Here is a 22,169-nt window from a genome sequence, read left to right as displayed (position 1 = left end):
ATGGATCACCACACCACCACCGTGCACAGATAGCCACACACACACACCCGTTCCGGGTGCCAGAGCAGCTAGCTACACCCCTGCCAAGACTATCATAGATGCAATGACTGACAACTAGAGATAGTGACTTTTGGGTGATCCTTGATCATGGAGTGCTCTCCCCAGAAAGGCTCACCTGGTGCCCACTTTGTTCTCATTTTATCACCAGGCAAAGACTTATGAAATAAATAAATAAATAAATAATCCATTCATTTTTTAGTATTATTTCCAGTGCTGGTTTTTATCCTGTTTCACCACTGCTGTTTTATGTTGTGTAAACCTCTATGAGGAGGTTTTTGAAGCCTGAGAAGATATAACTCCCTAAAGCAAATTTATTGGGCATTCAACATACAAGCTAGTATATATCTAAAATCTTGCTATGCAGTTGATTTGTGATACTTATTTAGGCCTCAGCTTAAGTGACCACATGCAAGGATGATGCCAAAGGAAAAAAGACAGAAAAATGAGAGAATGGAAGAAAGGCAAATAGTTCCTGAAAAATCAGGTTGTTTGGAAAGTGGAGTTTTCCTTGGAACAGGGAGAAAACATGGCAGTCACAGCTGAAATGGGACAGTTGGAGAGCAAGAAGTCAAAATTCCACATGTCCAAACTTTTGTATACACCTAAGTATTTATTTGACTCTGGGTCTTAATGTTCTATTCAGTTTTGAAATTCAATATAGAATCACTAAACTAATTGATTTTATATATGCTCTTCTGCCCTTTTGCTATCCGAAACTCAGAAGTATTATTCAGAGACTCATATTCGGAAAATATGAGTGTATATATTTTTTAAAATACAGATTGTTCAGTTCCCACACTGCAAATTGTATTTTATTGTAAAGGGCAATAGACACCAACAATTAAATAGCATAATGCTCAACGGCAGTTTTTTTTAAGAGCCTCTATATTGTGAAACTTCAGTATTAATGGCATGTGTATTAAGCACGTAAAGAAATGAAGAATTCAAAGACAGCAGCATCAGCTTGAAGCACTGTTTAAATTACTCAATTAAAGTTCTGCATGTTTATTAAATTACATAAACAAAACAAAAGCCTCGACCAGCTGAAGCACAAACAAAACATCTGTTAGAAACAAAAACACCGCACAAAAATTGTATTCAAAGAATCCCAGCTCTCACTTCCACATTTTATGCCACAGGTAAAAACTAGATGTTCATCAGTAGAAACAGGTCTGGGAACCTTGTTTTCAAAACTGCAAGGGTGACAAGCAGGGAGGGTGTTATTTTTAGGGTAGAATATGTGAATGAGCAGGTGGTAACCTAAACTCTTTTTTCACCATGCGCTTCTCCCCATGATATTTCAGAAATTTCTGCCTGCTGGGCTTGCAGGACAAAGTTGCAGGAGATAACAATTAAATACTCCTTCCAAGCACCTGCAATTTCTTCTCTATAAATTGTGCCTGCCTTTACCACCCCTCCAATGATGATTCAGGTTCCCAAACACATCTCTGTTACTGAATGTTTAGCTTCGCCTAATGTATAATATTCATCCAAGCCACATTCCCTATGAATACAATTATACTTTTAAACAAATGGGTAGCCAAGCTGGGAAGAGCAACAAAGAAACAGCAGGGCTTTGCGACCTGCCTGGACAGGGGCTACAGGAAGTATGGAGAATGGTTCTTTCTGAGTAAGCATTACCCCAGTATACAGATCATGGTTGGGAGAAGTGGCAGCCCTCTGCAGTTCTTCTTCTGCTTCTTTGTTCTTTCCTGATGATGAATAATGTTTCTATTTTTATAAAGTACATTAGTAGCCCTTGCATTTTTTTTATTTAAAAAAACTGCATACAGCCTGTGCATAAGATTATTAAATAACATTGCCACTATGCCTTTTATGAGCCAATATTAGTTAACTTACTCATGACTTGTCTTGTAAAAGTACCAGTAAAAAAACAGCCCCATGCTAAACCAATCCTACACTAATTCTCAAACAGAGGGTAATTTCCTCTCTATGCCTTGCACTCTGCCTTTAATCTCACACTACTGCAGGAAGGTCCCTATGAGGGTAAGGACATACTACTGGTTCTTGACACAGATGACTTCAAGTGGGCTCTGATTGACATCTTTAAGCAATCTCTCCTGGGCCAGTGAGATGTTATCATAATGATATCTGCTCCCTGAAGCTTGATGTCCTTCAACTTTGTACCTTGCGACAGTGCTGGAAAGCCATAGGTCCAGCAGTAAAGTGTATTTGGCATCCAGGGAAGAATCTGCAATGGAAGCTGCTTGAAGAGATACATCGTAGAGATCATCCTTCAATGTCTTTGACGTGATAGCATCCAAAATCAACAGGGTCTTCCACATAGGAGTAGAACTAGCAAACTCTGAAATGGTGCCAATTGCTGTAAGAGAAGCAGAAGAGCCAGAGAGCCGATTCTGCTGTTCATTATAAGTATCTATGGCACCTGTACGTAGAACTACTATTGAACAGAGAGCTACTACATGTGCATAAACAGAAGGCACTTTGAGACAGTCCGTGAATGCCTCAGGCAGAGAACAGAACCTGTTGACAAGGATGTAAGTAGCTGGACTCAACCATTCTGTTGAATGAAGAATATTTTTTTAAAAAAATAATAAGAAGTGAAGTGAAAGGTTTACATAGGCCCTCGGGGAAAGGCAGTCTTAAGCACTTTAGGAAGTGAAAAAAAGCCCTTTCTAAACCCATCCCTAGGTCCACAGAAAAACTGCAAAATTTTCACAGCTTTAGAATTTTAATACTTTCAGGGTTTTTTTGTCATTCAGGGTTTTTTTAAATGCAGCTGGACACAAAATGTACAGTTAGAAAGCTGATGATGAGCAGTTGGAAAAAGGGTTGTGTGACTAGACACCTTAAAAAGCACTTGAATGTCAGTGTCAGGGGCTGTACACACTCAAATTATATAAGGGTACATTTTGCTTAGTGTACATACTAACAAACCACATTAAAACACCCACTTCTTTTTGGCCTACAGTGGTACCTCAGGTTACATACGCTTCAGGTTACATACACTTCAGGTTAAAGACTCCGCTAACCCAGAAATAATACCTTGGGTTAAGAACTTTGCTTCAGGATGAGAACAGAAATCGGGCTCCAGCAGTGCGGCGGCAGCAGGAGGCCCCATTAGCTAAAGTGGTACCTCAGGTTAAGAACAGTTTCAGGTTAAATACATACCTCCGGAACGAATTAAGTACTTAACCCGAGGTACCACTGAACTTCGTCTACATATCTGGGAAGGTAACACCAGAGGTGGAGCTAGCTAGCTAGCTGCTCCAGCACTTGGATCGGCCCGTGGGGAGCGGCTAGCCACCCGCAGGGGTGGCGCGTGTCCCACGGGGTGCGCTGGTGGCAGGGAGCGTCCTGGAGGGGGCGCTGCCCACGCCGATGTCACCCCCCCTCAAGGATGGCACCCAGGGTGGGCCATGCCCACCGAACCCACCTTGCTCCATCTCTGGGTAACACTTCATCACATCCTTGCAAATACTCTTAAAGTTTATCTGTTTTTGTGCCTTAACCCGATCTTGCACTCTATGTTCCTTCTTCTGCAACCGATGCAAAACCGTTGGTCTGTGGTCCCACAAGTCAATGGTGGCATACTAGAATGGATGTTATGATAGAGGTCTTCTGTTTACACAGAAATGCCAGCACTATGGTGCTCTTGTAATTTGACAACTCTGTGAAGAATTTGACCTTGTCCGTCAAAGCCATAGAGTGCACACTCTCAACACACTCAAGTGTTCAATATTTTATCAATGGAAACATATTTATTTATTGCTTTCTTCCAGGAGTGCTACACTTGCCACTTCCCTCCCCCCCCCCTTCTACAAACAAAAAAGCATAAAAGTAAAAAAGAGAATATACTAAACCATCGTAGAGGGGTGCACTCTTAATTGTCTGCATAGGCCTTGCAGATTTCAGATTAAAACTGCAGAGTGCAAGTGCCTCCCCACTTCCAGCTACTCTCTGAACACTGGAGAAGAGACCCTCTTAAGAATATTAGGGGGTGGAAGTGGGCAGGGGAAGGACTAGACCATGTGAAAAATGAACATAGTACAGTGGTATCTCTGGTTACGTACTTAATTCGTTCTGGAGGCCTGTTCTTAACCTGAAACTATTCTTAACCTGAAGCACCACTTTAGCTAATGGGGCCTTCTGCTGCTGCCATGCCGCCAGAGCACGATTTCTGTTCTCATCCTGAAGCAAAGTTCTAAACCAGAGGTATTATTTCTGGGTTAGCCGAGTCTGTAACCTGAAGCGCATGTAACCTGAAGCGTATGTAACCCAAAGTACCACTGTATTTTAGCTGCAGTTCATTCATTTTCAGTTTTGTATTCTTTTTATTTAAAAAGTGCGCCTAGGCATTCCATTGTTGTGCCCATAACCTGGGTTTAAGGTACCATTTAGCTCCGAATTTCTCAGTTTCTAACACTGCCCCTCCCCTTCCACAAACACATCTACAGTGGTACCTCGGGTTGCAGACACTTCAGGTTACAGACTCCGCTAACCCAGAACTAGTACCTCGGGTTAAGAACTTTGCTTCAGGATGAGAACAGAAATTGTGTGGCGGAGGCGCAGCTGCAGTGGGAGGCCCCATTAGCTAAAGCGGTACCTCGGGTTAAGAACAGTTTCAGGTTAAGAACGGACCTCCAGAACAAATTAAGCTATTAACCTGAGGTACCACTGTAAAAGGGAATAGGATGTTAATCTCTAATGCTGTTGTGATGAGCAAGAGCCAGGACCCTGAAACTTAATACACCAGGATCCAAGATGCCAGCATGAGAGATAACAAATAATAATAATAATAATTTATTATTTATACCCTGCCCATCTGGCTGGGCTTCCCCAGCCACTCTGGGCGGCTTCCAAAAGAATATTAAAATACTATAATACATCAAACATTAAAAGCTTCCCGAAACAGGGCTGCCTTCAGATGTCTTCTAAAAGCCTGGTAGTTGTTGTTCTCTTTGACATCTGGTGGGAGGGTGTTCCACAGGGAGGGCGCCACTACCGAGAAGGCCCTCTGCCTGGTTCCCTGTAACTTGGCTTCTCGCAGTGAGGGAACTGCCAGAAGGCCCTCGGTGCTGGACCTCAGTGTCCGGGCAGAACGATGGGGGTGGAGACGCTCCTATATAACAAAGTTATATAGCCTTTGCAAACAGTGGCAAAACTGCTGCAGGGATGAAGAACAAGTTCAGAAACTTTTGCTCAAGTGACATTATGGGCACCAGCAAATAGATACCCACACACATACTGTGTTATCCCTTTTTATCTGCCTTCTAGGAAAAAAGAGTCCATTTCCCCCCCTATGTCCAGTCTGAAGAAACCGCCCAAAATCTAAAGAAATGCAGTTTTACTGCAGACTGCAAGGGGACAGGGCAGTAAGAAACTACATCTATACTGCAAGCAGCAATAACATTATTATAAGATTTTTCAGAGCAGTATGTTAAGTATGTATATACATTGCTTTTCAATGCCATTCATCAGGGAACAAGCCTGATGTGTATTTTTGGTCTTTGTGGAAGCTGCCCAGAGTGGCTGGGGAAACCCAGCCAGATGGGCGGGGTACAAATAATATTATATTATTATTATTATTATTATTATTATTATTATTATTATTATTATTATTATTATTTGATTCTTTCACAATTATTAAATGTGTATTAAAAAAGAAGGAGTGCGAGACACAGGGAACAGGTTGATACAGTGGTACCTCGGGTTACATACGCTTCATGTTACAGACTCCGCTAACCCAGAAATAGTGCTTCAGGTTAAGAACTTTGCTTCAGGATGAGAACAGAAATCGTGCTCCGGTGGCGCGGCAGTAGCAGGAGGCCCCATTAGCTAAAGTGGTCTTCAGGTTAAGAACAGTTTCAGGTTAAGTACGGACCTCCGGAACGAATTAAGTACTTAACCTGAGGTACCACTGTACAACAAAATCCCCTCTCCTAGATTGTGCTTAGAGATATGGCCAACTCTGATCAATTTATAAACAGAAGCAAGGGCGGACCTTACTGGAGAAACAAACAAACCTGCTCAGTATAAGAGCAAAGAATTATTCAAATTAACTCTCTCTTGAGACATGAACTAGGAACACAGTACATCAGTGTTTGAAAAACTCAGACCGAGAGAGCAAACTCATTTGGGAACTGCAGCTGCTGTGCTTTAGGGATTTGGATTAAAATCCATCATTATCTTTCGGTTAATACTCTTCCATGGACCAATCAGTGGTCATATGGTGTTTACCAGCCCTGCACACTTAAACCCACTTGAACAGCCTTTGTGCTATAATTTGTGCCTCAATACAATCAGATTACTTCTAATCTAGATGATTTGTGTCCTTTATGGAGACAGATAAACCTTAATCCTTAGAGTCCTAAAGTACAGTTTCCAGTTTTTTTCCATTTTATGACAGATAGCAAATACAAAAGATATATCGCCATGATGATGCTGATGATGCTGTGTGTTTAAGGCTCTTCTGAACAAAGCAACAATGAGAGCACACACGTTGCACAAAAGCTGTAAGCAGTGGCAAGTGCAAACAGCGGCACAGACTCCTAGACCTTTTAAAGAAGTTTGCTTAATGTTGTAATCAAGCTCATTCCACACTCTGAATATTGGGAGTGCCCATTTTATAACACAGGAGTAAGGGGGTGGGGAGCATTTAAAATATACCACAACAAAGAGTAGGTGTGGCTTTTTAATTAAAGGGTAATCCACTTAGGAGGAGTGGAGAGTTGGAGCCATGAAAGACTCCTCTGTCAGTAAATTAATCCGAGAAAATGAATCTGCATAACCACAGATTTGCAGCATGTTACTGCAGAGCTTAACAGACAAGCAACTACAAAGGGATGGATGCTGAGGCAGCATTTTGTAAAAACAAAGTTTTATATCAATACTCTAGAGGAAGTCCTAAATTTCTTTTTCTTTTTGACTGGGGTCAAGCCTAAGAAGAAGAAGTCCCTGCGTCCTTGGTATTGAAACGCTTGCATTGGCAGAGAAGATGCAGAGTTTGCCTTAGAAGTCCAACAGAATTTGCCTTATTTCACAGCCCAGTTTCACAGCTTGGGCTCACATAACTCATTTCACAGTACTTTGGCTGCTGTTGTTGCTGCTATGGCTCCGTGTGAGGAGAAAGCACTCTGCACATGCTCAGCAGTGCTTATCTTATCGCTGCTTCAGCATATGACAGCGACATTCCATAATGTTATGAAGCAGGATTCAGCATAAAAATGCGACTAGTTCAAAATGACTTCGCTCCATGTACATGCACTCACTTAAGATGCATGCTGCTCCGTAGCAAACCAAGCAGCAAAAAAACCCACCCCATGCTGTCTTTAACTGAGCTGGACTTTGCAAAGGAACTCTTAAATCGCTGCAAGACCAGAAATGAAAGTGAGATTACAGGCTCATCCATTTTAATACAGTGTTACTTGATATACAAAAGCAGCAGTGTTCCATGTGCATGAAGTTTAGATCCTTCGACTCTAAGGCAATGAATCGGAAACAAACAACAATCAAGAAGGCGCTTGAAGCTATATATACGCACATCAAACATACAGTCACGCAGGGTCTTTGCCTGGGAAATAAGACCTTGAGTTTATAATATAATCAAGCGACAGAACAGTCTCAGCTGACACAAGCAAGGTTACAGGAAACAGACTAGGCAACTCAATAAGCTCAAAGGCTGGCATCCAGGGAGGTTAATGCGTGTGCACACAGCTCTCCTGTGAAGGAGACAACAGCCTCTGGCACCTCAGAAGGTGGTGATGTGCTCCTCTTGACCCTTGGGGGAGAGGCAGCTGCCTAAAGAAGTGAGGAGATGAAAAAAACCCTGAGCATGCACAAAACGCTATGAGTGACCCTGCAAATCTGAGCCCTTGTATTTTAAAGCGGTATGTGTGTGTGTGTGTAAATGAAACATAGAGGACTGAAAGGCTACAAACTGTTTTTCAGATTCCTTCTTTGCTTGCTTTGCCACCAATTGCATTGCCTTTGTGGTCATTTTATTTATTTGCTTCCTTTGGGCAAGACTTTTTCAGAGGAAGACTTCTTGCCTTTTATTCCTCGACTCTGCATTTCAACTACCTTTACATTGTATTGTACGGGCAACACCCCATTTACGTACATGCAATATGCACGCACACATTGCGCCAAACCCAGAAGTGTCCCAAAACGTCACAAAAGGGGGAGGAGGCAAGGGGCAGTAGGGTTGCCACCCATCCCTAGAAAAAAAAATGGGATCACCCCATTTGGGGACAAAAGTGTCTCCTGTCCTACTTAGACATATTCGAGCTCAGCCAGCCCCAAATGGTAGCTGTGTTGCTGTGGGTACGGCTGACGAGGAGCCCAGCCTGAGCAACAATAGAGAGACTGCTGCTCCTCCTTAGCCGCTGCCAGTGTAGCATGGTACATATCCACTGGCACTTGGCCCCCTCCACTGCCCCAACCTGACTTCTCCTCCACCTCCTCCTTCATGCTGGAGTCTCTTCTGACACCGGCACGGGTGAGAAGCTGGCTCAAGTCACGTGTGGAAGCTGGCCATCTACCCCTTGCCCTTGCTCGTCTATGTGAGTCAAGGAGAAGAGCAGGGCCAGAGTGGTAAAGGAGGCAGGAAGCCAAATGCAGAGAACACTCCTCCACAAGGGGAGTGGGACCTGGTGTCATAAAAGCATGTGTGCCCCCCGCCAATCCCTACCCACCTGACTTGTCCTGCATTTTGCTTGTTTAAGAGCAATGTGTTACTTTATATTTTTGTAACATTTATTTGTAGCTATTTTAAGACTGTTTCCAGTACAGCTTTTAAACTCATTCCTGTGTTGGAGAGCAAAATCATTTCTACCCTGCTCAAGATCCGAATCAGGAATTCCACCTGCAGCAACTCTAACACAACAGCAGCAATTATACTGCTCTTCTCAAAAGGTTGGACTTTCTCTGGTTTGAGGAAAGTGGGGATAGCAGGGACTATGCAGAAGGGTGTTTTTTTCTTCCCTTCCACAACAACCTTGCCTTGTAATAATCCAATAAACAAAATGTTGCAATCTCACACTAAGCGCCTGGTGTGGAATCACCCTTTGCCTAAGAAATGTGAGGTTATAATCAGTTTTAGGTGGTATTTATACAGATTAAAATGTTGCTTCATATATTACACTTCCTCTCTGAGTGCACGTTGGTTAAGTGTTGCATTTCCTTTTGTGTGTGTATCATGTTGAAACTCATGGTTCCTTGCTGCAGAGAATCAGAGCTCCACCCCCCCACCCCGTAATTCGTGCCTCATTCTGCAGAGGACAGAAAAATGAAGTGCAAGAGAGGAAAGCACTAATCATGCTCAAAAGCTGCTCAAAGTTATTGCACTAGAAAGCAAAATGCCTGCTTTGACCATGCAATCTACTTACTTTATTTTCAATAAACTCGCAGGCTGCTTAATCCCACTTACTGATGCCTGCACTCTACTTCCTACCTTGGCAAGTGACATAAAATCTACTCAGCTCACTTGCTTACGAGGAGGCCTGTAATTTTTGAGGCCCAAATGCAAGGACAAAAGTATTATTGGTTGACTTTTCTACATGTGGCAGCTTTACGTTCAGTAATTTTTAAACTCGTGATTTGACTCAGTATATATAGGAGCTTCAGCAGCCATGGCGAATGAGACAACATAGGTTAGATGATGCCTTATATTACCAACGTCTGCCTGATGGTGCTGAGTGAACAAAAAGGGATGCTGCGAAGTAACAGGCTGAAATTGCTTATCGCTGAGACATTTAATTTTTATATTAAGCTTCTATTAAAGCCACATTGGAAGTCTCTTAAACTGAACATGTATAGAGGTTGTACATACCAGTCTCAACATGTGAGAGCTGCTCATCATTAGGGCTGGGCAATGTATCATTATATTGTCCAAAACTGGTTTGAAGTCCATATTGTGACATTGTGGTTTGCTATGCCTAATGAAGGATTGACTTTTATTGCGACATTGTTTTCATAATTTTCAACCTGGCAGTATATTGCAAATCATGATGTGTGTTAAGGATGAGTGATGTCTTGCTTCAACATGATGATATATCACCAGCTAAACATTGTGATATACTGATACAGTATATCACAATGTCTGAAATAAGGATGTGGAGGTGAACTGCTACTACAGCCATGCCTCGGCTTACAGGCACTTCAGGTTGTGCGTTTTCGGGATATGGACGCGCTGAAACCCGGAAGTACCGGAATGGGTGACTTCTGGGTTTCGGCGCTCGCGCATGCGCAGAACCACTAAATCGTACTTTGTGCATGCACAGAAGGGCTGAATTGCAACCCGCGCGTGTGCAGACACAGCGCTGCGGGTTGCGAACGTGCCTCCTGCACGGATCACGTTCGCAACCCAAGCGTCCACTGTACTTAGGGGTCTAAAACTGATGAATTTTTACTAACCTTTAACATATTGTTACAGCTGTCACTTTATAGTACAGAGCAACAGGGGGAGAAGGAATCTTGAGAGAAGCAATCACTGGCTTCATGGTTTTTCCCACATCGCAAATTCTTACACAGCACAAACACACATCGTGATCCACGATACATCGGCATGTTGAATATTATAAAATTGTTATCGTGATGTGGATTCAATGTGATTTTTGCCAAGCCCTAGTATGTGTGTGTTGTGCAAAAAAATCATGATGTGGGGAAAACCGTGAAGTCAGCCAACACCTCAACATAGCTCCATCCTTATTTCAGACACTGTAATATATTGGTACATCACAATGTTTAGCTGGTGATCTATCACAATGCTGAAAACCAGATATTGCCCAGCCCTGCTCACCACGTGCACCATATAAAACTTGCAGGCCTTCCATGTGCTAAGAGGCTCTCAAGCATGAGTTGCAGCCCAGAACAAAAGTATATTGACTGACAAACATCTCCATTCTACAGAGCATGCAGAAACCTAACAACACCTCCACACAGTGCACCTCTCAGTTCAATCTGAACATTAATTCTTTTGGATGAGGAAGCATATGTGCAGCTGCAGGTTTAGTTACAGATGCCCCACCGCTGCTTCCGCTGTGTCAGGTAACTAAGGCAGCAGCTTAGAAACAGAGAAAGCTCCCTTGCACTGAAACAAACTGGAGGTCCATCTAGCTCCCGAACGTCAACAAAGCCTCCAGAAACTGAAAATTGTCTTTTGTCATCATCACTGTGACATAGTGGACTGCTGGTGGTCTCAGTTCTGAATTCAGAGATCATTGGATTCTGCTCCTTACCCCCCCCCCGGCCGCTTTATATAAGAAAGCAAAAAAACAAAACAAAAAACACAAACAAAGAAGAACAAAAACACTGTGAGCACAGATGACTCAGTATCTCAAACCACTAGAAGCTGGACCATTCTGTCCTCTCTGCGGGAGATGCTGACTTCTACTTCCTTCTCCCTCAGCACACCATGGCATCTCCAATTAACTGGAGGTGTGAGCTTATACTGGCTTTCCACTTCATTAAGCCATATATCATTTTTTTAACATAGGCACCATGAAGCTATAAATCATGTAAGACAGAATGAGAACTAATTAAAGGGTCAGCTAAGCATATAATTTTGAATTGCTATGCATGACAAAAAAAATATCCGAAATGCACTGTATTTCACAGAAAAATATCACCGCGTTAAGGGTGTTTTCTTGTGCGGAGAATTACATTAAGCAGCAGGCAATGTAAAGCACACCAGCCATAGCCAGGTTTTTGTTGCACGAAATAAAATACAGTTCAGAACCTACAGGGAAGTGTTTCCCATTCCAACAGGATTAGGGTTAGCCACCTAGAAGGATGGGATTTAAAATAAACATATAAATCAATAACACAATCCATGCAATGAAACAGCAACAGTAAAACAAGGCTACAAAACCAGAGAAAGTTTTTACCTGGCTTATGAAGGAGATCAGGTGTTTCCTGAGTTAAGTAAAGGGGTTTCACAATGAAAGGGACACAACTGGAGGGCTCTTCCTGCAGCAAACTGATTAACTTCCAGCCTGCAGGATAGCTCAGTCAATAGAGCATGAGACTCTTAATTTTAGGGTCATGGGTTCGAACCCTACACTGGGCAAAAAAGATTCCTGCGTTGCAGGGGGTGGACTTGATGACGATTGTGGTCCCTTCCAATTCTCTGATTCGAAAACCCTGGAAGAAGGGCCCCTGATTATGAATACAGGCAGGTTTCACACAGGAAAAGGTAACCAGGACCCAGGCCATTTAATGTATTGCAAAGCAATACTAGCTCTTTGAAATGAGTTTGAAATGACGCTTAAAGCCAGCGCAGCTCTGTGAGAACAACTGTGTAATATGCTAATTGCAGCAAGTGCCAATCCATCTCCGGACTGTATCCAGTATGGCTCTTCTTATAATATTATGAGAATAAGCAGTAATTGCAATGAAAAAAGGTCCACTCAGGGAGAAGGAGTCACTGAAGAACAGGAAAATTGTTCCTAAAACAAAGGAAGTAATTTATATTCTACACTTTGGTGAAGAAAATACAATAGATTAGCAGCAAGAATTTAGCCTTCTGCTTGTGCTGTTAATATATTTCACATAGAAAAATATTTCAAGAAGCAGCAGTTTGGATTTAAAAAATAAGAAGCAGCCGCATTGCTCATGATCAGTGCCAATGCTTATCAAATTCATATGCCAATAATATTGAAAGTTACCAGCCTTTGAGATGGCATCACGATTGCTAATAGCTCCAAGCTGAGTGTTGTGAAAACTTATAGTCTGTTTATAAAAACAATTTTTTAAAAAGCTTATCTCACGAGACACAATTGAGCACAGTAACAAGTCTCTGCAGTGAATAAACGTTTTTGAAGGTTCTTTCATTTCTACTGAGAAGCAGTAAGTTTGTTATAGATCCTTCCATAGCCGGCTGAGAGGATGTCAGATTGATATTTATATTTATTCCTTTGTGGATTCACTGTCTGATTAGGTCATTCGCCTATGGTTTTGCTGTTACTTCAATGCCTGATCAGAGTCTAGGTTTTTATAAAAAGGAAAAGGAAAGAAAGCTCACGTTGCTTAATTAGTAAACAGCCATTTAACCATTCAAAGAGAAAAAGAGGACCAAATGTGGCACAGGATATTTGCATGGGCTACTTTATATGTCTAGCTGCTAATTTAGAAAGAATTATTATAATTTGAAACAGAAATGCAATGCATCTCGCCATGATGGGGAAGACTGCATTCAGGTGAGCTGTGTCTGCTCAGTCCAGGTACTAACTAGATGGGCAACTTCCAGGCCCCTCCTGCTCTCCCTTCTTAGGTTTTTTTTGTATATTTAAACCAGACAACCCTCCAGCTGTGAAAGAAAAATACGGGAAAAGCTCAGTGTAAAACTGTACTTTTAAAACTGAGGAGTTTACACCAACTGGTGGGAAAATGCATACAAACACCAGCTATAGTATTCACAGAACCAGTATCTGAACACCTTTCGCAAGGCTGGAGGCCTTAACCTACTTAACCCAAATACTTTTGCAATGAGCATTTAACAGACTAATCTGAAACTCCTATTTATTCTGCAGTATCTCCTACTGCATCAGTGATTTGAATAGGATAATAGCTGTCAAAGCAGCATGGCTTCTTAGAAATGACTCCCTTCCTTAGGCCAAGCAAGTAAACATTGGGGAGAATTTGCTACAGCCTCTCTGCATGCAGAACCTTTTTATAATAAGTGGACATCTCCCTCCTATTTACATATCCTGATACCTATAGTGGAACTTTGCCTTCTTTCTCCAATATTGCATCACTACAGAGGGACAGAAATTGTGGTAGATACACCAAAAGGTCTTGCATGCTGCTATTCTAATTCCAGCTCCTCTACTCCTTCTGTTGTTCTTGGCCAAACCTAAAACAGTCACACAGGTAAACCCACAAGATACACACTTTCAGAATTAATAACTAAATTTCCAATTCGATCTACTTCAGGTGAGAATTACTAAAAGAACAGCCACAGGCTATGGCATGATTGCCTTCTACAAGGAGGAAGCGGCTCTCTCTGTTGACTTAGAATAATATGGATCTTCCTACAGCATATTCCTCTTCAGCCTTCATCAACTACCGGTAACATACCCCACCCACCCCCCCAACTGTTGTCTATCATGTGTTTTTATTTTTCTCAGGATACCTATTCCAGCTCTTTCCTGTTTGGTATGAAAACAGGCAATTCAGTACCAAACACGGGTTGCAAGCAGTTCTCCAACCAAGTAATGGGTAAATAATGCATGTACTAGTTTGAAATGTGCATCTAAATGCGCATATCAGTGAAAACAACATGCAAAGATGTATAAGGAAAATTGCTTTGCAAAAGTGTCTATATTAGGGGAAATGTGTATGTTACGGGGGGGCAATTTACCAAAATGCTGACCAGTTTCATTATAACTTCTGAAACATAAAACAATTGCAAACTGGTGTGGAAATATGAAGAACTGAACTTAAAGATGGGGTGGGGGTCAAGAGAAACCAAATATAATAGATACAAAGGTATTAAAAGTAGCAGAAGAGAAATGGGACATATAACAAGGGAGGGGATGGGGATTTAAAAGATTTTTGACACTGCTACTGACCTTACACAGTGCATTAATCTACTCACAGCCTGATTTAAACAACAGACCACTCACCCTATTTATTGTCATGTCACCACTAATCTCTTTTTTCCTAGTTGATAATAGTCTCTTCTTGTGCCATCCACATCTACAGAATCCACCACTGCCCTCCTTGAACTTAATACTTGCATATTTACTCAGTTCCTTCCCTCCTAGGTGCATGCCTTGCAATCTCTTCCCACCTCTAATTCCTGTCTCAGTGCCTTGTCTCCAGTCCAGTTCTGTTATGAACACATGGCATAGTACCAGAGCTACCCCCTTTTCAGGGCCTCCAGAAGATAATTCTCTGAGAGAGGGGCGAATGCATTTTGACACATGGGTGAAAGCTGAGATCATCTGAGACATCTATTGGACAATACTGATAATCTCAGCTTTCATTTGAGGCAACGTAGCCAGTTTGGTCTCTAAAAACAAATTATCCAAGGACCTGCTTACATTGCTGGCTTGCTCTGTTTTAAACAAGATTTTTTTTTTTGGGGGGGGGGACATACCCCTCTTAATTAACACACCAAAAATTAACACACCAGAAATTCAAGAAAACTATTCTATTCATTTACTCACTCACTCACCCAGCCCAAACAAGTTTCCACATAATGCAGAAAGTAGTAATATTCCTGGTTTCAGACAAGCACTGTGTAAGTACGCCTTCTGTAATTTTAAATAGTTAACAGATTTGTGTATTTTATATTGAGTCTGCTCACTGGATCAATGAATTAACTGAAAGGTTGAGTGATATATTATTATATGTGGCCATACAATCCTCTCCTGAAATAAACTGAAGCACTGAGAAAGAAAAAGCACTGAACTGACTGTACTGCTGCCCACTTCTTGCAAAAGAACTATACTTCAGCATACATTATCCTCCATGATCTGTACCTTTAGGCCCTCCTAAAGAATATTTAATAATACAGGCTGGAATTCAACATAGCGCTAAATGGGGTGTGCACGTAAGGTTTGCTCATGCAGTCAGACTCCTGGTCCCTTCCCCCCAATTCTCCGGACCAGATTTAGGGGTGACAGTGGGAGGGCACAGAAAGAGGAGAGAAGGTGAAGTCTCATTGCAAAAGCAGATCTTGCTCCAGGCACACAGCAACTTGGTTGAATCCTGCCTGATGGTTTCTATATTTGTTTCAGTAAAGACTGCAAGTTTCCTGCCAGTTTTGATTTCCCTTCGTCTATCGCCATGTAATACGGCTTAGGAGAAAAGATGTAACTCCTGCATAGAAACCAAGAACAACAGAATGATATGACTGATGAGAACTGATTATTATAAGACATAACCAGGCATTTCAGCATTGAGTTTTTCTTTTCATTCATTTTTCTTTTGCTATTTGTATTAATTTTGTTGTTGCATATTCCTTGCACACATATGCATTTTTATTTTACATAGAAAATTGTATGCTTTAGCTGTGTCATCATCAGAGCAGACCAAATAGCTTCAATGAATTGTCACTTTAATAGCATAACGCAGAAGAGGACTTTATCATCTTAATGATAAATTATTAGCAATGCTTAACACCTAAAGAAGTTTCCTTGGTAGACAATTGTTATAAAGCTAGCAGCAATGCTAATTGGTGGAACTGAAGTGCTCAGATTGGTTTCCAAGCGCTGTGTATCTACAAACCTCAGCAGCTCAAGTTCTCTAATGCATTTTTAACATGTCAATTAATATGTTGTTTATAGAAGACACTGTCAGTTTTTCAGCTGATGCATAAGAAAAATCACAACTCTGTGCAGAATGTATAACAACTCTTTTAAGTGTGCATGCCAAAAGTTCAATAAATTGTAACTTCTTCTGAGATTAAACAACAATTGTGTCAGGAATTCAGATGAAAAAAGTTCATGGCACAGGAAAGAAGCCAATAAAAAAATGAAAGTTAGTGTATTTGATTAATTGGATTCAGGATTATTATGTTTAGCTTAATAAAGCACATTCTGTGGTATGCAGAAGCACAAGCAGTTCTCTGTAAAATTATTAGGTAGTTACCACATGACATTTTTATAATATTAAACCCTAATCATAATTACCCAAGCATCTATGAACACACATGTCTTAAACTATTATGGGAGGAAGTACTCAATGGCCAGGCATTAAGATACCACGAGTTTTGTTCTCTCCTTTTTTCAATTACGGATAGATACATCAAAGGTTGTAGAAAGGCCTTATGTCTCCATTACTCTTCCATCCCTTAGATACTGTGAAATTAGAATTTATACACTTTCCAATTTTTAAAGGAAACTGTCATTTGCTACTGCCAGGTAGATATACTTAGGTACAGAGCTCAGTTCAAATGCAATTTTAGCATGCCTAGCCAAACAAAATTAAGCATCAAGGCAACTGATGTCAGGAGTCTTTAGTCTGCTGTGACAAGCTTGTAAGGAATACTTTGAGGACAGAAGTTCCACATCTCTGTATTGACTCTGATGCCATTCTTGTGGCAGTTCTAGATAAACCGTGCAACACGGCATCTAGTCTGGTGTTATGGGATCAGTTTCAGCTCTTGAAGCCTGAGGATATGCTCATAACTGTTCAGCCGATTACATGCTCTCTCAACTCATGCCCATCGTGGCTGATTTGAGTAAGTTTTTTTTTTGGGGGGGGTTAACCATGGTAAAAATGCATCCTTTCATGAAGGAGAAGTCATAGCAACTCTGCTCTGGACCTGGAGGTCTGTGATAGTAACTACTGCCTGGTCACAAATATCCCCTTTGTGGAGGGAAGGCGCTTGAGAAGCCCATACAAAAGCACTATTGGAGGAAATGTATTATCTGAACCCATTCCAGTCTGGGTTGAGGCCTGATCTGAGATGGTCCTGACCATGCTGCTGGTTGGCTTTTATCAAGAGTGGAAGAGTGTAACCCCGCTGGATTCTGGATTTTGATACCATCAATTCATGGTATCTTAGCAGAGTGGCTTTGTGGGTTGGGAGTGTGAAGGGGGCACTGGAAGACTGTACCTCAGTCCCCATGCAATTATGCTGGAGGTGCTGCAGGATTCCATCTTCTTGTCCCAATGCTGTTTAACACGTGTTCAACAACTTGAATAAGATATTGGGGTTGGGGGGAGGTAAGCCCTGCCTATCAATCACACGACGTGGCACATACACACCATTTGAATGGCAATGGTCATCAACGGGGGGGGGCTGGCACCCTCAAATATTTTATCGGAGGGGCTGAAGGGACCTTGGTCCCTAGGAGTTGGCTCCTATGCTTCCATATAAAGCCATTGGGAATAGTCATTTCATGATTTGGAACAAGATGTCTCTCAGTTCTATTCCTCTGTTACACCTGTATTAGATGTGGTTGTATAGATCCTGGACCAATGTTGGATGCAGCTGTGAGCTGGATGAGGCCCACAAGCTGAAGGTGAATCCTGGCAAAATGGAAACCTTGTTGGTTGGTTGTTCCCATGTCTGAAAACTAGATAGGTTACATTTTCTGAACCTGGTTGCAGTCCTTTTGAAGGAGCAGGTCATAATCTGGGGGTGCTTCTGGGTTCATCACTGTTGCTGTGGATCATGGTGGCTAGGAGCACCTTTTGCCAGCTTCAGCTGACAGGAACAATGGGCATCACCGCAGTGGTTCATGTTTTGGTAACTTCAAAACTGGATTAGTGTAACTCCTTTAATGAGGGGCTGTTCTTAAGGTTGATTCAGAAGCTGATGAGCCTACCACATAGCTGTCAAGTGTCCCTTATTTGAAGGGACAGTCCCTTATTCCAGCGCCATGTCCCGCTGCTGTCCCTTATTGATGGATGTCCCTTAAATGATGTCCCTTATATTTCAAAGGAAGCAGCGCCTCTCCCTCCCTCCCTGCCGGCCAGGGAGGAGGGAGGCTCCAACTGTGTTGCTCACCCAATAAGAAGTCTAAGAACGACGGGGTGTGTGTGTGGCGCTTGCATGCCTTGTGTGTGGCTAGTTAATGCAAGCTGAGGGGGGTTTTGAATGCTGGACGCCATTTTGTTGCACGTGCTGCTGCAAACTTTGCATTGCAAAGCCAGGCCGGGGAGCCATTTTAAGTTGAGGCTGCATAGGCCTTGTGGTGCATGTAATTCAGATTCTATTCAGTTGAACCTCTGGTTACAAAGTTGGTTGGACAGTGTTCTCGAAGCTACCAGCATGAGTTTGACCAGACTGCAGGAGGACAGGAAGACTGGAGTGCCTGGAACAGGTGAGGCTGCAGGTCCCTTATTTTGGCTGCTGGTCCCTTATTTTCAAGGCTGCTGGTCCTTTATTTTCAGATCTGTAAGTTGACAGCTATGGCCTACCATGATTGTGTCACACCAATTTTGAAAGAATTGCACTGGCTACCACTTTGCTACCAAGTTAGATTTAAGGTTCTTCTGCTGATTTATAAAGCCATAAACAATTTAGAGTCTGAAGGAACACTTTCTCCCATACAAGCCTACCAGGATGCTAAGAACTAAATCTTCTCTTCAGTTGCACATCACTAAAAAGTGCTTAACTATGGAGAACTTCTGAAACAATAATGGGATATTAGCTCCACCCAAGGCATGAATGAGAACAGCAACAACTAGGAAAAGATAGACATAATATTTTACAAGGACAGAAAGAAACATCACAGACAGAATACGGTAATTGCCGCACACAGGAAGAGCAAGGATATAGTTTGAATGCTTCACCTGTAGCTTTATAAATCATTTAATGTGTCAATACGACTGGGAGTCGTTAATATTGCAGTTGTTGTATAAGGGATTGCTATTTTGACTGGAGTGTAATTGAAATTAATAAGATTTTGAAACACAGAAATAAAGCAAATCATCAAACCATCAATTCTAGCATGTGGGGGGGCCACCTAAATTACATAATTTGGTATTTGAATGATTGGTATTGGTAACGGTATTATAATTTGGCATTGTTATAAATAATGTGGCTATTATTGGATTATTGTAATTGAAAACTAATAAAATTTATTATCAAAAAAGTGCTTAACTGACTGGATTGTGTATTAAAAATGGGGGAGAAAACCACATATGGCAATTTATGGTCAGTTACACATCAGCTTTGGCTCAAAAAAACAACCAAGCTAGAAATAAATTATAAATTTATGTCAAGCCAATGATATATTTGCCTGGCATCACATACAACTGTGAAGTTATTGTAAGTCTTTCAACCTTCCACACACATTCTAGCACTGTAATGAGAACACCAACCCAGTAAACCCAAATGGAATAAGATAGTGATTCCATAAAGGAAGCCCTCTTACAAAACCAAAAAGATTTGAGGATGGCAGTTCTCTGGCTAGTTACGGTAATTATCAAAAGAGTCTTTTACTCCATTACCCACAGGACCAAATAAACTTCACTGTAAAATCAAATTTTACACAGAGCATATAATCTGGTGCATAGTCTTCAGCAAGGTACTTCACGTGGGCTGTGTACACACTCTAACTTTAAAGCACATTCCAAACACATTCTTTCCCCCCAAAAGAATTCTGGGCACTGCAGTTTACCCCTCAGAGTTACAATTCACAGGAACCCTAAACAATCTGCAGTGCCCAGAATACTTTGAGGGGAAGAATGTGGCTCAAATGTGCTTCATAGGTTTGGTGTGTACACTTGTAATCAGGTACTTTGTAACAGACAGTAGCGATGGGTGATTATAATAATAATATTATAATAATATTTGTACCCTGCCCATCTGGCTGGGTTTCCCCAGCCTCTCTGGGCAGCTTCCAACAAGAGATTAAAAATATATTAAAATTATACAGTGGTACCTCAGGTTACATACGCTTCAGGTTACAGATTCTGTTAACCCAGAAATAGTGCTTCAGGTTAAGAACTTTGCTTCAGGATAAGAACAGAAATCATGCTCCGGCGGCACAGCAGCAGCAGGAGGCCCCATTAGCTAATGTGGTGCTTCAGGTTAAGAACAGTTTCAGGTTAAGAACAGACCTCTGGAATGAATTAAGTACTTAACCTGAGGTACCACTGTATATCTTTCCCACAGGAACTGACCTGATACTTTTCTTAGTACAGTGGTACCTTGGTTTACAAACTTAATCCGTTCCGGAAGTCTGTTCTGAAACCAAATCCGTTCTTAAACTGAGGCGTGCTTTCCCTAATGAGGCCTCCTGCCGCCGGTGCCCTTCCACCGTTCGGCTTCCGTTCACAGACTGAGGTAAAGTTTGCAAACCGGAACACTACTTCTGGTTTTGTGGAGTTTGTAAACCTAATAGTTCATAAACAGGACTGTTCGTAAACCGAGGTACCACAGTATTAATGCAAAACTGTACTAATGCACTGTACTAATGCAAAACCTGGAGACCAGCTGAAGATTTTGAGAGAGAGAGCATCAATATGCTGATGACCCTGAGATCTATACCCCACCCACAACACTTTGGGAGCAGCAGTGCCAATCTGGAATCAACGTCTGATTGCAATACTTAAATAGATGAAGGCAGCAAATAAAAGCTTTTGTGCATCGTATGTGCATCTGCTTCTTCATGTACCTATCCAGACTGGAGATGTGAAGGTCGGGGGAAGACGAGGAAGATACCTGGAAAACTGTGGGGGTGGGTATATCATTTATCTGTTTTTCTCCTGGGCATCTCTAATCCTCTGAGACTCTGAGATCACTGCTGGGCATGCACGTCAGGTGTGGTGGATCCTGGGGAAAGGGTTTTCATATGCGTAATGACACCCCATGTATCTTCTTCTTTGGCAATCACTCGTAGCCGAGTAAGATTTTGTTCCAAAACAGGGTTTTAACAGTGGGTCCGTAAGTGACTGTGGAGGCCAATTCTGGATCCACATGTCCTTCCACAGTGGGGACATAGGTTCCTAAGCAGGAATTGATCATGGTAAGGGTTTGCCAAGTGTGCCTCCTCTTAGCGTGTTTCTCCCTTTCATCCTGAGTTTGAGTGTCTTCAAAGCCCATGACACCTTTGGTAAAGGCTGTTCTCCAATTGGAGCACTCGCAAGCCAGTCTTTTCCATTTGTCAGTGTTTATACTACATTTTTTTTAGAATTGCCTTGAGAGTCTTTAAACCTCCTTTGCTGACCACCAACATTACGCTTTCCGTTTTTAAGTTTGGAATAGAGTAGTTGCTTTGGAAGACGATAATCAGGCATCCGCACAAGTATAGTGTGTCCTCCGAAAGTGGCTCTTTATACTCTTCTCAGTACCAGGTGAAAACCCCCACCCCTCTCCCCACAAAAAAACCCAGGCTTTTTGGACCTTAACCAACTGAATACAGACCTCCATGTACTTTATTATGCCAACTTACTTGCTGTTACTGAAATTTTATGTTGCTTTTTATTGCTTTATTGGTTGGTATTATACCTTAATGTTTTATCGTTGTAAGCCTTCCAGAGAACACTGTTACTGAGCGGCACAAAAAAAGGTTGTAAATAAATAAATTCGTTTAGTTATGAGCAAGTATAAACTTGCCCCTCCTTTAGCTATTGTCAAACTGCTCTTACCATCTCCAACATTATGTTTTCACTGGACATCCAGTACAAGAGAGATGAAAGCTTTTTTATTATCTAATTGT

General features: G+C 41.8%; 1 protein-coding gene across 6 annotated transcripts in view; it reads right to left on the bottom strand.

Annotated features, from left to right (window-relative positions):
* ZNF385B (zinc finger protein 385B) overlaps nucleotides 1-22,169 on the bottom strand; it is a 197,033-nt gene that overhangs the window by 168,559 nt on the left and 6,305 nt on the right. For 2 of the 6 annotated variants that reach the window (XM_081178527.1, XM_081178531.1), the window contains exon 1: nucleotides 2,209-2,317. The exons of the other annotated variants lie outside the window; for them this stretch is intronic. In XM_081178527.1, coding sequence (XP_081034653.1) covers nucleotides 2,209-2,314 — 106 coding nt within the window. In that variant the 5' untranslated portion in view covers nucleotides 2,315-2,317. Of the gene's footprint in view, nucleotides 1-2,208; nucleotides 2,318-22,169 lie in introns of those variants that run through there. 6 annotated transcript variants of the gene reach the window in all.

Source organism: Podarcis bocagei (assembly GCF_964188305.1).
Source record: "Podarcis bocagei genome assembly, chromosome: 1".
NCBI classification, from domain to species: domain Eukaryota; kingdom Metazoa; phylum Chordata; class Lepidosauria; order Squamata; family Lacertidae; genus Podarcis; species Podarcis bocagei.
The sequence above is the reverse complement of the archived record's forward strand: the minus strand, read 5'-3'. Positions and strand labels throughout refer to the sequence as shown.